The sequence below is a fragment of the Elephantulus edwardii genome, unplaced genomic scaffold (assembly GCF_000299155.1).
Source record: "Elephantulus edwardii isolate Elephantulus edwardi_28Jun2011 unplaced genomic scaffold, EleEdw1.0 scaffold00228, whole genome shotgun sequence".
Lineage (NCBI taxonomy): Eukaryota > Metazoa > Chordata > Mammalia > Macroscelidea > Macroscelididae > Elephantulus > Elephantulus edwardii.
This window is the reverse complement of record NW_006399978.1, coordinates 4,110,405-4,127,123: the sequence shown is the minus strand read 5'-3', so window position 1 is coordinate 4,127,123 and position 16,719 is coordinate 4,110,405. Positions and strand designations below refer to the sequence as shown.

The 16,719-nt window shown below is 46.4% G+C and overlaps 1 protein-coding gene across 1 annotated transcript in view; it reads left to right on the top strand.

Annotated features, from left to right (window-relative positions):
- TRPM2 (transient receptor potential cation channel, subfamily M, member 2) overlaps positions 1–16,719 on the top strand; it is a 117,382-nt gene that overhangs the window by 86,348 nt on the left and 14,315 nt on the right. Inside the window, exons 22-25 of the mRNA XM_006898424.1 lie at positions 4,631–4,812; positions 5,285–5,417; positions 14,732–14,819; positions 16,484–16,571. Of these exons, the coding sequence (XP_006898486.1) occupies positions 4,631–4,812; positions 5,285–5,417; positions 14,732–14,819; positions 16,484–16,571 (491 nt within the window). The remainder of the gene's footprint in view (positions 1–4,630; positions 4,813–5,284; positions 5,418–14,731; positions 14,820–16,483; positions 16,572–16,719) is intronic.

Genomic DNA, 16,719 nt, shown 5'->3' with positions numbered 1-16,719 from the left:
TGCCTTATCTTAGCTTCTGCTCTGTTCTCTGTGAAATGGAGAAAATTCTATTTCACAGATTGTTAGGGAGACTAAATAAGATTGTGGAGACCAGAGCTGAACATGGCAAAATAACTGGGCCACTTTATTCCATTTTAGATGTTGAGGAAACCATGCTAACATTTATTAAATTGTATTGCTCTTCATCTGCAAGTAAGGCCTACCTCCATTCTAGATGTGGAAAACATTTATATTACAAGAGCTCAACAGGGCTCCTTATCCCACAGTTAGAGGTCTGAAAGCCCCTTTCTGATGGATTTACAGGCATATATGATTGTTGTTGTTAAGTGACCGTCAAGTAGTAGGCGACTCATAGTGATCCTGTGAATCACGTATGATTAGCAGTATATTTTTTTCCCAAAGCTATTGTTTTGTAATAAACTATCCCCAACCCTGGCAATAAGAAGCTTCAACCAAATCTTATCACTCACAGCCTGTAGTAGAGCGAGATGGTTCTGCTGGTTGGGCCTGGGCTCAGCTGAGGTTGGCTGGGCTCCTTCCTACTTGCATCTGCAGGTGCGTAGTGGGTGGACCAGGAGCTGCTTGGTCTATGGCAGCTCCAACTGGGACAGTACACTTCTCCTCTACATGAGTTCATCTTCCAGCAGGCTAGTCTAGGCTTATTCTCCCAGTGGTGACAAGGTTCCAAGAGAAACTGGAAGTGGAAGCGGGTGACTGACTTTCCAACTTTCTACTTGTGGGAAGTTTGCTGGAGTCCTGTCTGTTTGTCTGAGCGCTGTGGGGCACCGGTTGCTGTCAAGTTTCCCAGACTCATAATGTCCCCAGGTGATCCACAGGGTTTTCAAGGACAGAATTTTTTTGAAGTAGATTGCCAGGCCTTTCTTCCAAGATGCCTCTGGGGAGACACAAGTGAATCTTTTGATTAGTAGCTGAGTGTTTATCCCCTTGTCATCCAAGAGTTCTTCCCAAGGGGTATAGGTTTTGGAAGCAGGAGTGGCATCCACTTCCTAAATAATATGCCTTTGGAAACTCTATGAACTTTGATAAATGTCAATAGCTGTGGAGGGGCTTCAGGACTTTTGTTCATAGGGTCATTATGAGTCCTGCTCAACTCAAAGGCAATCAACAGCAACGGAAGGGATGAGCAGTGGCACCAGTTATGCAATCAACCACATTTGTTGTTCTCTGTCACTTGCTCTTTCTACTTGATAACTTATTTTGATGTGTGTGTTGGAAAGGTCATGTGATACTGCCTGTAAGAGATGTGATTTTGGGGGCCAGGTGGACAGGGTTTGTCTCTGCTCTGTTTCTTAATAGTTATGTGCTCATAGGCAAGTTATCTAACCTTTCTGTGCCTCAGTTTCTTCATTTTAATTCTAGGGCTAACAATATTATCTTTCCTCAGGGATACTTTGATGATTAAATGAATGTGAGAAACCACAGAAGCCTAGCATGCATTGTGCTTGCTGGGGTCTGTCTCTTTCCTCTTCACAGCTACATGGTGTCCCCAGGAAGGATAGGTGTCATTTACTCAGGGGATCACTGCTCCACTTGGGGCAGTGTGCTCAGGGTTGGCCTTCTCTCCCATCAATATCTGCTCTTTATCCTGTCCCCAAAGCCCTTCCACTTGACCCCTGAGACCCACCCCTGCTGCCTCTGCAGTTCTCCTCTGACCCTATGCTGAGTCACGGCTTCCCCAGGCTTGTTTCTCAGTGGTTCTGGCTGCTGTACACAGAGGTCCCTGTCTGGTTTGCACACACACTCAAGAGTTTCTTCATTGACATGAATTTATGAGTTGGGGTTTTTTTTTAATTTTATTTTTTATTTTTATTAATTGTGTGTGTGTGTGTGTGTACTGTCAAATCAGATTTGACTGGTACAGGAGGAGATTGTTCCTCCTTTTCCAGCAAAACATCTGGTGGATTTGAACCGCACACCTCTGGGATTGCAGTGCAGCCTCTTGACGCTAGGCCTCCAGAGCTCGCCGAATTTATGAGTTTTGTTGTCACTCACAGGGCTTTTACAGACGTGCCCCTTCTACCTCCTGATCCATGTGCCCAGCTGTTTGTGACATCAAGGGGCTAGATGTGACTTGTTCTTTTACAGGTACCTGTGTGTAGCAGGATGTGGTCATTGTTGTTGTTGTTAGGTGCCATCAAGTCGAGTATGACTCATAGTGACCCTATGAACAAAAGATCTGAATCCTGTTCTACCTTATGCCATTCTCACACTTCCTAACAAACAAAAACCCATTGTAGCAGTCACTGTGACGGTCTACCTGGTTGAGGGTCTTCCTCCCCTTCACTGACTCTCCACCTTTCCAAGCATTATATCCTTCTCCAAGGAATATCACCTCTTAGCAACATGCTCAAAGTATGTGAGGCAAAGCCTCATCATTCTTGCCTCCAAAGAGCACTTGGCTATACCCTCTCCAAGACATATCTGTTCATTCTCTTGGCCATCCATGGGATGTCCAGTGCTCTTCTCCAACACCACAGCTCAAAGGCATCAATTCTTCTTCTATCATCTTTACTCATTGTCCAGCTCTTGGATGCAGAGCATCATTGTTGTTAGGTAGATGCAATTGAGTTGACTACAACTTATAGTGACCTTGTGAACAGCAGATCTGAACCTTGCCCTGTCCTGCCCCGTCCTTACCATCTCTGATATGCCTGGGCTCTTTGTCATTCTGACACTGGCAGTCACTTTGTCAATCCCTTTTGTGGGAGAATCCCCCTTTCTTGCCCTGACACTACCTTTCCTGGCATAATGCCCTCTCCCCAAGGACTGACCTTTCCTGACCACATGCCCAAAGTATGTGAGGCGAAGCATCACCATCCTTGCCTCTCAGGAACGCCCTGGTTGTATTTCCTCCAAGACAAATTTGTTCATTTTCTTGGCAGCCCATATTCAATACTCTCCACCAAGACCACAGTTTAAAGGCATCAGTTCTTCTTCTTCACATGCATAGGAAGTAATTGAAAAGACTGTGGCACAGATCAGGAGCACTTCAGTCTTTAAACGTACATTGTCACTCTTTAGCACTTTGCAGGCTTTCCAAATGCAGCATGTCTTTTGATTTCTTGACTGCTGTTACCATGAAAGATGATACATCTAAGTAAGATGAAATTGTTGGCAATTTCAATCTTTTTTTCATCTATCATGATGTGGCCTTTGGTCCAGTGATGAGGAATTTTGTTTTTCTGGATGTTAAGATGTGATTCATATTGAAGGCTATTGATCTTCTGCAGGAAGTGTCTCAAGTCCACTTCCTTTTCAGCAAGCAAGGTTCTATCAACTGTGTAGTACAAGTTGTTGAAGGGTCTTCCACCAATATTGATGCCATATTCTTCTTCATATAGTCCAGATGCCCACATCTAAGTCCCTTAAACTGTGACTATACTTCCTTACATGGCAAATAGGATTATATCAGGGATCCTGCAATGGAGGGTTAGCAGAGTGGATCTGGAGTCTTCATGTGGAAAGAGGAAGACAGGGCCTCAGAGTCAGGGAGATACAACAGCAGAAGCAAAATTCTCAGTAATACTATTTCCACAACTTGACTCAGTCCATGGGACCCATCTGAGACTTCTGACTTCTATAACTCTAAGGTAATAAAGTGGTGCTGTAAGCCAAGAATACTTGGGCTATGCAAATATGACCATATTTGTCTGCTAACTGAAAGGTGGGAGGTTCAAGTGGACCCAGAGGGGCCCTGAAGAAAGGTCTGGTGACTTCAGATAAATAAGCCACTGAAAAACTCTGAGCGGCACAATTCTAGCCTGACACTTGAAGAGGTGCCGTGAATTGGCCTTGACTCCATGGCAACTGGTTTTCTGAATATTGAGAGTCCTAGAAAAACTGCCCAGTCAAGACCAGACTGGGCCAATGGGCAGGGACAGGTCTGGAGTGAGCAAAGCAGGGAGACTGTGTTTCTGCCCTGCCTGGCCCACCTCCCCTCTGGAGGGTTTCTCTCTACTCTGGACTCAGCTCTTTGGAGGTTGTACCGTGTAGATGAGGTATCTACAGGAAGCCTCTCAAACGCTGCTGGTTCTGATTGTTTTCAAACCAGATTCAACTGATAAACTAATTTTCAACTTAAAGGCCAGGAGAATCTCTCTCTCCCTGGTGAATAATCATTTTGTTTTATTCTCCAAAAAGTTTGACAAAATCAAAAGTCTATTTGTTCCTTGTTTTTTCTCCCCGTGGTTTCCTAGCCCATAGTGGGTTGCACTGCTAACTCGAAGGCCTCACCTCTCTGGTGGTTCAGATCCACCATAAATTCCTTAGAAGAGAGATGGGGAATCTTCTCCAGTGCAATTTACAGCCTCAGAAACCCATTGGATGGTCAGCTCGGAGTCAGTTCCAGCTTGATGGCAATGAGCTTTTCGAGATTGAGGTTTCTAAGAAATTCACAAATTCCAAGCTTCCTGGTAACACACACACACACACACACACACACACACACACACACACACACACCTTCCTTTCTGCCTTGATAATTGCCATCCCACAGAGTATTTTTTTCTTCACTAATTGTGCATCACTGCAGATATGCTGACAGTGAAGAGGGGTGGACGCACACAAGTCTCCTTGCTCTCGGTGACTGGTGTCCCTCTGCTCCCACCAGCTACACCTTCCAGGAGGTCCAGGAGCACACAGACCAGATCTGGAAGTTCCAGCGCCATGACCTGATCGAGGAGTACTACAACCGGCCCCCTGCCCCGCCGCCCCTCATACTGCTCAGCCACCTGCAGCTCCTGGTCAAGCGGATCGTCCTCAGGATCCCACCCAAGAGGCACAAGCAGCTGAGTAAGCCAGGGTCTCTGCTGCCCCCACGAGCCTCTCCCCTTCAGCTGTCTCTGAGTGTAGGTGGGTCAGAGGTGGGCACAGTGGCACTTTGAGGATTCTGGACCCTTCAGAATTATGTATCTGCATGGGTCATCCTTCCGTGCCTATCTCCTACCAACCTTTCACAAGCTCCAGGCTGCGTTGAGCAGCCTTCTGGGGAGGAGTGGTGAGAAGCTTCTCTTGCCACTCAGAAACCAGTTCTATGCCTGGTGCACCCTTTGTTCTTCGCCCAGGTTGCATGAGTCAGAACCTCGCCTGTCTTCCCTTCTTTTCCTCCCTCAGGGTCCCTATGGGTTGGAGGCTCAGCTGTCCCTCTTGTCCTCTCCACTCAGCCTTTCAGGTCACCACCTTAGCTCAGAGTCCCTGAGAGCAGATTCTCATTTGTCCTCTTTTATACGGTGCTCAGATTTCCTTTTTCTGGTCTACTTGACAGAAAATAAACTGGAAGAGAATGAAGAGATGGCTCTCCTGTCTTGGGAAGCCTACCTTAAAGAGAACTACCTGCAGAACCAGCAGTACTATCTGATGCAAAGGTCTGAGCAGAGGATCCAAGACATCAACAACAAGTATGAGTCCCATCTGGGGAGGCTCAGGGCAGTGGCCTCTGGGCAGGAGAGCTTGGCTCCACAGCATGGGCCCAACACCCTGTCTCTGTCTTCTGGGGTCCAAACACAGACTGGACCTTGATTGTGGGGTAAATGAAAGTGTGAACCGGCCATTTGTGTCCCTGTATAGAGAACAGGGCTGACCCTCCTGACTTCCTTTTGGAGGCCAGAAGGGGTAGAAGGAGGAAGGGAAGTCTCAGTGGGCTGGAGGAGGAGTTGAGTGTGCCCCTTTAGAGTGGTGGGCTATTGCAGGCACAGGCCCCATGAGCTTCCCGGTGGCTTGGCCCTGCTGTCATTCCGTTTGACCTTGGAGCCCAGGCCCCAGGGCTCAGGCCACTCAGGACCATCCTCCCCACTCTCTCTTCCTCCTTCCCTGCTCTGTCCAACATGCCAGGTCAGGAGTGGGGAAAAGAGCTTAAGATCTTTCTGCATCCTTCTCTCCACCCCAACCCCTAATAGAACCAATGGGGTCTTGCTTGTCCAGCAGATAGAAATAGAACAAGCTGGCTGTCTATATGCTCCTTATAGGGAGCCAGGCCCTGACCCTCACCTGCAGCCACTTGCTCAGGGTCCCTCATTGAATGGGGAGACAGAGGAAGTGGGTACCCAGCCAACTAGCTATGTGGCTGCTCCTGGTGTGAACTGTTCTTTACGCCTGTCCTGGAGGCTGGTGTCCTGGAGCCATGGCAGGGAGGGCAGGCACATGGGCTCTGGATAGGGCCCACTGCCCCATTCCTTGGAGATGTCCCCTATCCACACCTCTGTTGCCAATCTGAACACATAGAGCTGTGCTATGAGGATGGCATGGGACTGTGAGTGTGTGGGGAGCCTTGAGCACAGTGCTGGAGCTGTCACCGTCATGGTGCGATGAATTTGAGGGATGTGGAAGCTGCTGAAGGACAGGGAAAGGATCCTGAGGGGCAGGCATGTATTGACGCTGACCTTTTGACTGGTACTGTGTGCTAAAGACAGTCCCTCACCACAGAGACCCTCCCAAGCCAAATGATGTGTTTGTGTGCAGGCTTGTGTTGAGGGGAGTGTCAGGAGGGGAAGAGAGCTTTTATGTGTGTAAGCGATGTCCCTCAGCAGCTATGCATGGGGTCTCTGGGTCAGAGAGCTGTGAGGGACAGCAGCACACGGCTCTGCGGAGCCCAGCTTAGCTCAACTTATGGCTGTCAAGTCAGAGCCATTCCAGTGGGTTTTGGAGTCTGTAACATGCAGAGAAGATTGTTCATCTTTCTTGGACCTGCTGATAGATTTGAACCACCAGGGAGGTGTGGCCACTGGGGTAGCAGCACAACTCCCTACGGACCAAGCCACCAGAGCTCCCCCGATAATGGCAAGGTTTATTTTATTGATAACAGATGGGCAGTTTTGCAGGGCATGCAAAGCTCTAATTGTCTAAAATTCTGCTTATTTGGGAGTTATTTTTAAAATAATTGAATCCAATGTTAGTGCAAATTCTCTTTCTACAATAAATTCATGGCCATCAAAAGATATCAATTTGACATCCATGGCATCTGGGCCTTCACAGCCATTATAAGTTTCTTCCTCTCCGTACATTGTACTCTTTGAAATTCTATTTCATTTCCTCAGGAACTTTAGTAGCTTTTCGTCATATCAGGAACAATAAAAGCCTTGTGTAGTGGCCCAAGTCAGTTTGCTGAAAATGAAAACAATGAGGTCAATTTTAGAGAGATCCCTTCACATGTGCTATCAAAAGTTTGCATTTGTTTCACCTACAAGGTTCGCTACACTAACAGGTTCCCAAATTCCCAGTTGCACCTGGAATTGCACTGAAACAACTGATGGCTGCGAACTTCTTAGTTTGTTAAATAAATGATAATAAACTGTTAACTTTTTTTCAGTATTAAAACAATAATTGAATCTGTAAAAATTTGAATTTGGCACTAGTGGGCTTTTTTGGCTAACAGGCTCCAGCTTGCTGTGAGGTTAACAACCTGGGGCCAGTTTGCAGAACTACATTTGCAACCTGTTCCAAAAAGTATTAGTTGCTGGAAACACCACTTTTATTGTGTAGGATGATCAGGGTGATGATGCTGCTGAAAGTGGAGAGTCAGGTGATGGCCTGGCCCTTCAGCTTCCATGCTCTGAGGTCCAGCAGGGGTACCACAGGGCTTCAGTCTGGAGACATCGTGTCTACTTGAGCCCAGGGCACTCCCTCTGTTTGAGACAATATTCTACCAGGTTGATGCAAGACCTGCCACTTTGTCCAGGTATCACCTCGCTGGTGGGGCCTATCCTGCCCTCTAGACATGCTTCCTTTCTAAAATTCTTTGTTCTCTGCGGCCTATTGGTGGTAGGTTGGTTGGTTTGTTAACTAGTTGGTTTGTATTAGATCCCTTGATCTATTCTAGAGGAAGCTCTGGTGGCCTAGCGGTAAGGAATTGTGTTACCAACTCAAAGTCACATGGTTGGAATCCACAAGCTCCTCCATGACAGAAAGATAGACAATCTCTTCCTTTGTGATTTACAGCCTCTGAAAATTTACTGGAGGGCCAGCTGTGAGTTAGTTCAGACTCAAAGGCACGTAACAACCACAGCAGCAGCAGCTGCAGCAGCATCTACTCTTGCTGTGAGCTGCTCCCGTTGCTGGGGAGCAGGGACAGAGCCCAGCATATTCCCTTGCGTCCTTAGACATAAAACAAGTTCTGGTGCCCAGAAGCTCTCAGTCAGTGATGTGGGCTCTTGGAGGTGCTGCTGGCCCTAGATCAAGTCTCCGAAGCCTGCTCATCCCTCACATTTCCCTCTGACAATGACAACAATCTGGAACAAGGGGTGCATTATGGGATGGGTTGGGGAAGGGGCAGAGGGAAAAGAAAATGTGCAACAATCAATTAAAAAAATAAAAAAAAAACACAAACAAAAAAAATTTCCCTCTGACAGTTTCATCAGAGAAGACATATCTAGGCCTGTGCAGCACCACGACGTCTTCTGTCCCGGCTCTGACTGAAGTATGGCCTTGACTGATGGCTTTGTTCAGCATCTTTTGACTTTGAGTAGTGGTCATGTAGAGGTCAAATGCTAGGGGAGGACTGCTCCAGAGTATCTTAGGAAGGTGGTCTCAGGTGTGCATGCTGGAGATTTGCATATCAAGTCACTCATTAATGCAGACCTGGACCAGGGGGCTGTGATTATGGATGGCCACTATAATAAGGGTAAGAACCTTCATGACTACAGCTTGCTAAAAGCTTCCTGTGTATTAAGCATGTTATCTGTATCTTGCCACTAATCTACTTTTTTACCCTTGAAAGGTAGGAATTGTAAGTTCCATTTTTTACCAGTGATGAAATGAAGGCCAAGGAGAGTTAGAAAATTTGATAGCCCTGTGTTCCTTGCTCCCTGGATTTGAATACATGTCTTGGTGACCTTGTATTCTCCTGCATTAAGGATCCTAGCCTGAGCCCTAATGCATCAGCCCCTAATGTCACTGATTGCCCAGTGGGACCACCAGCAGGCCAGGAGCTGGAGGTGAGCAGGAGCTACAAGATTGGTCTGCAGCTGTGTTCTCAGCCTGGTGCTCAGGGAAGCTGCTGGGCTCCTCACATTTCTAGAAAATAAAATTCTTCATTAAAATGCAAATTTTTTACAGTTGAGCATATGGAGTGTTTCTTCACTGGACTGTATCTAACTGGCATGCTAATATATCCCTCTTGCTGGTTAGAAATTTTGCTTTACACAAAACCATCTCAGGAACAGGTTTGAGGCTTTGAACACTAATGAGTGAAGACCAAATGAGTTGTGGGAGGATATCAAGGGTATCATCCAGGAAGAATCCAAAAGATCATTACAAAGACAGAAGAGGAAGAAAAGACCAAAATGAATGTCGGAAGAAACTTTGAATATTGCACTGGAGTGCAGAGAAGTCAAAGCAGACAGAAGAATTCAAGATACTAAAGAACTGAACAGAAGATTCTAAAAGGCAGCACAGGATGACAAAGTAAAATATTACAATGAAATGTGTAAGGAGCTGGAGTCCGAAAATCAGAAGGATTAAACTCGCTCAGCATTTCTTAAGCTCAAGGAACTGAAGAATAAATTCAAACCTCGAATTGCAATCATCAACGATGCTTAGAATATTAAATGATCCAGGAAGTATTAAAAGTAGATGGAAAGAATATACTGAGTCACTGTATGGAAAGGAATTGGCAGACACAGAAGAATTTAATGAAACAACATATGAGCAAGAGCCTATGGTGATGAAGAAAGAAGTTCAAGCTGCTTTGAAGGAAAGAGCAAAAAATAAGGTCCCAGGAATAGATGGTATACCAATTGAAGTATGCCCTGGATGTGCTCATCAGGTTGTGCCAAGAAATCTGGAGAACAACCACCTGGCCAACTGACTATATTTGTTCCCATCCCAAAGAAGGGTGACCCAACAGAGTGTGGAAACTATAGAACAATATCATTGATTTCACATGCAAGCAAGATTCTACTGAAGATTATCCAAAAATGACTGGAACAGCACATCAGCAGAGAACTGCCAGAAGTCCAGGCTGGGTTTAGAAGGTGTCATGGTACTACGGATATTGTAGCTGATGTTAGATGGATATTAGCTGAAAGCAGGGAATACCAGAAGAATGTATATCTGTATTTCATTGATTATGCAAAGGCGTTTGACTGTGTGGATCCTTGTGGCTGACTCTGAGAAGAATGGGAATTCCCAGAACACTTGATCGTGCTAATGCAAAATCTATATTTGGACCAAGAGGCAGTCGTTAGAACAGAGCAAGGAAACACTGCATAGTTCAAAATTGGGAAGGGCGTACGCCAGGGATGTGTCCTATCTCCATACCTTTTCAACCTGTACACAGAACAGATTATGTGAGAGGCTGGGCTCTATGAGGAGAATTGTGGCATCAGGATTGGTGTAAGATCTGTCAACAGTCTGCGTTATGCAGATGATACAACCCTGCTTGCTGAAACTGAGGAGGACCTGAAGCACTTGCTTTAGAGGGTCAAGGACTTGAACCTTTAATATGGATTGAGGCTCAATACCAAGAAGACAAAGATCTTCACCACTGGACCAATTGGCAGCATCAGGATGGATGGTGAAGAGATTGGGATTGTTCACAGCTTTAGTTTGCTTGGCTCCACAGTCATCACTCTTGGCACCAGCATCCAGGACATTAAAAGACATATTGCGATGGGAAAGTTGGCTGTTAGGGACTTCTCTAAAGTACTGAAGAGCAATGGTTTCTCCCTGGAGACTAAGGTGCATCTGACACAGACCATGGTCTTTGCAATCACTTGTTATGCATCAGAGAGTTGGATATGTCTAGGGTGGATATAAGGAGAATTGATGTCTTTGAGCTGTGGTGCTGGAGAAGAGTACTGAATATACCATGGACTGCTAAGAAAACAAACAGCTTAATTCTGGAGAGGGTTAAACAAGGCTGCTCCTTGGAGGCAAGGATTCTGAGGCTCTGTCTAACATACTTTGGACTTGTTGTAAGGAGGGACCAGTCCTTAGAGAGGGACATCATGCTGGGTAGAGTGGAGGGAAGCGGAGGAGGGGAAGGCCCTCTATGAGGTGGATTGATTCAATGACTGGGGTAATTCGGATGGGTGTGTTGGAGACAGTGCAATTGGCACAAGACAGAGCAGAGTTTAGGGCTGTTGTACATAGGGTTGCTATGAGTTGCAAGAGACTCGACGGCACATAACAACAACAACAACAACATATCTATATATGCAAAAATATCTTTACTTAGCAACAATTTATGTATTGTGATAGAACCCTTTCTAGAGTTGTTGGTTTTGTTACAAGCCACCAGGTTGGAACTGACTCATAGCTGATCACTCCAGTAGTTTTGAAGAGGCTGTAAATCACACAGGAGGAGATTGCCCATCTTTCTTCCACAGAGCAGCTGGTGGATTCCAACCACATGTCTTTGGGTGGCAGTGCAACTCTAAACCCACTAGGCCACCAAATCTCCCTTTCAAGGATGGAGTAATAGAGAAATGGTGAAAGAGCACCATTGTCATTACCGAAGCCCTGCTGTCCTTGGATCTGTTGAGAAGTCTCTGTCCTGGGGAGGGGAGCATGGTGGCGGCTGGGGAGGGGAGCATGGTGGCGGCGTCAGGTGACACCATCACTCTGCATTGTGGCTAAGCTGGTGCTGGCTCCAGTGCCAGGGAGAGCTCTGCCATTCTGTGAGATCCCAATGAGCATGCTGCTCAGGTTTGGGGTTTGTCAGGTTGAATTTGCTGATAATCACTATCTGCAAACTTGGAGGGTTCCTGCGTTATATTGTGTGAACTCACAGGGGCCCAAATGGACTCCATCACTTTATTCCTAACAGCCACTGCAGCATCTTTGCAAGGTTGGTTGGGAAACAAGGGGGCAATAAATGGCTTTATGACATTTGAGCAGTATGTAAGCTGGGCAGAGGTCAAGTCCTGAGTGCGCTTACTTAAATTAGTATCTTCCCTTTCTTCCTAATAACCATTCAAAGTGGGTCACGTCCCTAATCCAACATTCTCTGGTTACTAAGATGGTTGTTGGCTTTGTAATCAAAGAATATTACTGAAAGATGAGTCTGTAGGAAAAGGAAACAGAAGAAACCTTGGGCTAAAGCAGACAAGGGAGATTTGAGGAAAAGTTGGTCACCTAATTATGTTACAGTAACCCAAAGTTGAGTGAAATTCCCATGACTTTTTTTTTTAATTCTAAACTCATTTCCATCAAGTTGGAAGCGGCTCGTAGCCGGCCTTCCATCGTGCTGCTGAGGCTCTAAGTTGCTTTTGAGAAGATTGCCCATCTGAGGAGCAGCTGGTATGCAGACCTCTAGAGGTGTCGCCCCACAACTCCCCACTGACTAGGCCACCAGAGCACCCCGGTGTATTTCAGCAAGATAAAAACAGAGTAAGGAGACATTTCTAAAATAATAACAGCAGCTTACCCCTTCAAAAAACAAAAATTAAAAGCCAGAACCCAGCGGTACCCGGGCGTGCCTTTGTTATTGTGCCTTAGATCCTGAAGCTGCTGGTGTAGCGGCCTCAGGGCAAATCCAGGTGCACTAGGCTTTTCACACACCTGCATCTGATAGTTGTGAGAGTGGGACTACGCAGACACTCCAGATACAGATGCTTCTCATTGTTTAAGGATTCCATGTCTGCAAGTCACCTGTTTGCTAAAATTTATATGGGACCCCATGTGGGACTTCTCTCACCATCATTCATGAGTGCAGCAGCTGAGCTGGAACAAGGCAGTAGGTGGCTTGCCTGTTTCAGCTCTCATACTGCGAACAATCGTCCTTCTCGTGGTCTGTTTAGTGCCTTTTATCCCACTTAGCATGCTTGTGCTTTTTGTTGGTGATTTCACATTTTAAAACAGCTCCTAGGTGTAGTGCTGAAGAGCTATCTTGAGTTGCTATTAAGAAAACATGTGTGTTAGGTCTGCTTTCTCTAGGCACAATTGATGGTGCTGTTAGCCATGACCTCAATGCTAATAAGTAGCAAGTGTTACATAAGGTGACATAAATAGAAACACACATATGGTGGCATTCTGTATTGATCAGTTGATGTAACTGGAGACTTGCAGGAATCTCAGCCTGTATTTCTCTTGGAGAAGTGCTTCCGTATTCTATAATTTTGTTTGTGGTGACTTTATAGAATGTGTTGTCAGTTCTGACTCATTTGTAACAGAACTATACACTGCCTGTTTCTGCGCCACCTTTGTGATCATTGGTATATGTCAGTCCATTGTTTCAGCAGCTATGTAATTTGGATGTCTTCCAACTCAGGGTTCATCTTGCAGCACTATATTAGACAATGTTTTATTGTGATTCATAAATGACTTTAAATGGCTAATTTCCAAAAGTAGATCATCAGCCCTTTCTTCCTAGTCTGTGTTAGTGTGAATGCTGTGCTGAACCTACCAACTATGAGTGACTCTGTTGGTGTTTTAAACATGAGTGGCAAAATCATGGTCACAAATAAGCCACTACATTATGATAAACTGATAGACAAATGGTTGTTCTAGAACATAACTACCATGAATCGCGCTTTGGTGGCTTCATGGTAACAAATTGCACTACCAACACAAAGGTAAGTGGTTTGAATCCATCAGCTGCTCAGTAGGAGGATGGGCAATATCCTCCCATGTGATTTACTGCCTCTGAAAACCCACCATTGAGTGAGCTGTGTGGGTTGATTCCAACTCAATAGTACATAACAACAACAACTGTGAATAATTAGAAAACTAAAAATAAACCCCAACTTGTATGAGCAATCAGGAAATCAGGAAACATATGGCATTGGGAAAGTCTGCAGTTAGAGACTTCTCCAAATTATTGAAGAGTAAGGATGTCAACTTGAGGACTAAGGTGCATCTGACTCAGGCCATAGTCTTTCTGATCACTTGCTATGCAACTGAGAGCTGCACAGTGAATAAGAATGACAGAAAAAGACTTGACATCTTTGAGTTGTGATGTTGGAGAAGAGCATTGAACATCCTGTGGATGGCCAGGAGAATAAATAAATATGTCTTGGTGTGCAGCAGGAGTACTCTTTGGAGGCAAGGATGATGAGGCTTTGCCTCACATATATTGGACATGTTACTAGGAGATGCTTTTCTTTGGAGAGGAACATGATTCTGGGAAGGGTGGAGGGTCGGCAAAGGAGAGGAAGAACTCAACCAGGTGGATTGACATGGTGACTGCTGAAATGGGCTCCAGTGTGTTAGGAAGTGTGAAGATGGCACAAGATAGGATTAGGTTCAGTTCTGCTGTTCATAGAGTCACCATCTAACAAGAACAAAAACCCCAACTCATTGCAGTTGAATTGGAACTTACTCATAGCTGTTCTTCCAAGGGTTTTTAAGGCTATAAACACATGGGAGGAGATTTCCTATCTTTCTGTCTTTGAGCTGCTGGTGAATTCAAACCTCCAAGGAGATGTAGCTTTCGAATTAGCAGCACAACTCTATGTAGACTAGGCCACCAAAATTCCCTTGACTAGTGAGAATTGGCTGCAATTATCCATGAAAAGGCCTGTAGAATCCTGGATAACGAATTTTTAGAGTTCTCTATTTGGGTTGATAGGCCATGTACTCTATAGCTGGCCTCCTACCCCTGTCCTGAAGCATTCATTATAAATAATTTTGATATGAAGATGATGACTGGACCAGAGTTGGTCCAGAGCCGGGTCTCTAGAATGGACCAGACCATCTGCAGACTGGTGGTGTGTTTCATCAAAGTGTAAGGGACACTCAGCCTGCCTTTGATGACCTCGACTGTGATATCCTCCAGGATGGACACCATGATGGAGCTGCTGGACGTGGACCGGATGAAGAGGTCAGGATCCATGGAGCAAAGACTAGCTTCCTTGGAAGAGCAGGTGGGTTCGAGGTGTGGGCTCTCTGCTTATGGGCAGGGTTGTGTGGTGGTATCAAGAATGAATGCCCTGGGCACACAGCAGAGAAAAGAGGGCTTGACTTCAACATAATTTCCCCCCTGGGAAGAGGTACCATTTTTGTTCTCCAGATTTCTACCCACAGTCTCCTAAATTGAGCTCCAGCACATTAAAAATAGATGCTCCTAGCTGGGTCTGAAGTAGTCTTCAGATGGTGCAAATGTTTAATGTGCTTGACTTTTAACTGAAAGTTTAGCAATTCAACTCCACACAGAGGCACCTTGGAAGAAAGACATGGTAATCTACCTTAAAAAAAAAAAATCAATCATTGAAAGACTAGTGGAGCATGGTTCTGCTCTGACACATGTGGGGCACTATGAATCATAGAAGACTTGATGCAACAGATTTACCGGGTGAGGGGACAGGCCACTCGCTGAGTCCCATCCCTTCCTGCTGTCCACTGAGGAGACTGAGGGTCTGAGTTAGTGCTGCTGCAGGAGTGTAAGGCTGCCCCTTGACTCACTTGGACAGGGAGAACGTCAACACTTCAGTAGTGCCCTCTCTGAGCTTCCGCAGGGAAAGCGGTAGGGAGTGCCGTGGGGATGAAGTACTTCCGAGTGGACTATTGGGCTGAGAATTCCAGTACAGAGAGTGTGGGCTTACTGACACTCCTCACCTGATTGGTGCACATGCTCAGTCACAGGCGTGGAACTTGAGTGTGAAGGGAGCTGGTTAAAAGGAGATGCTGAAGACAATCACCAATTGGGCCAAGAAAAAGGGGTGCTGTCCTGGTGGGTGGGGGCAGCTCTGACTGGGAGGTAGGGTCCCCTGACCTTTGGGGCAATTGTATGCTCAACCCGAAGGTGCTCTGTGAGTGAGGAAAGATGTGGACACTGAGTGAAGGGCCTGATGGCTGAGGATTGACCCATCTGAGGCTCTAGTTGGACATTGATGCCAGTGGAGTCCTGGGTGGGACAGACCATTGCCTATGCTCTTGGCTTTTCTCTTGTTACCATGGGGGTGAGGGCAGGAGTCCATCCCCAACTATTGTCCCATTTGGCCCTGCTTTTACTTCTGGGACATCCTCTCCCTCCATCAGTGCCCATTGCTGGCTCACCTGCCAGTAGACCCACAAGCCAGCACCCAACCCCTAGGACTGGGGCAGGTAGTCTCCTTACAGCCTGGCCAGGGAGTGCCCAGGTGCCTCAGGCTGCTGTGAACCAAAACTTCCTACCTGCATCTATCCAGAGCTGACCTCTGCATGCCCAGGTGAAGATGTCAGTGTCACCCTCAATGACGACAAACATAAATTCACATTGTTTCAGTACAGGGAGCAGGGTTGGCACAGCAGTAGGAGTTCTACAAGTTTGAGGAGTCTTGCCGGGGCCAGAGAGCACAGCCCATATGCTAATGCACCCTCAGTGTGCCTAGTCCTGGCGGTAGTCTGCATCTTGTGAGCGTGCAGGGCCCCACATGGCGTGTCGGTTACCAGCGAGCCTCGTTGGGGAGACAGGGTGATGCTCAGTGGTGATTTGAGGTTTGTTGAGGAGTTAGGGACCACCGGCCTCAGCAGGTGGAGCAGGAGTTTGAATGGGGATGGGCTGGCATTGTCGCTGGCATTCACTAAATCTTTGGTGGGTACTTTCTAGATGGGCCAGACGTCTAAAGCCCTGCACTGGATCGTGAGGGCTTTACGGGATGGTGGCTTTGGCTCAGAGGCAGATGTCCCAGCTCCAGGTGAGGTGGCGGGAGTGGAGGGGTGGCCTGGGCCACAGTGCTTTGCAGTCTGGAGTCTGTTGAGGGAGAGGTGATGCAAGGCTGCTTGTCCATCCTGGCACCTGTTTCCTGAGCCTGGCAGGGATGCCCTAGACTTGCCCCTTAGGGT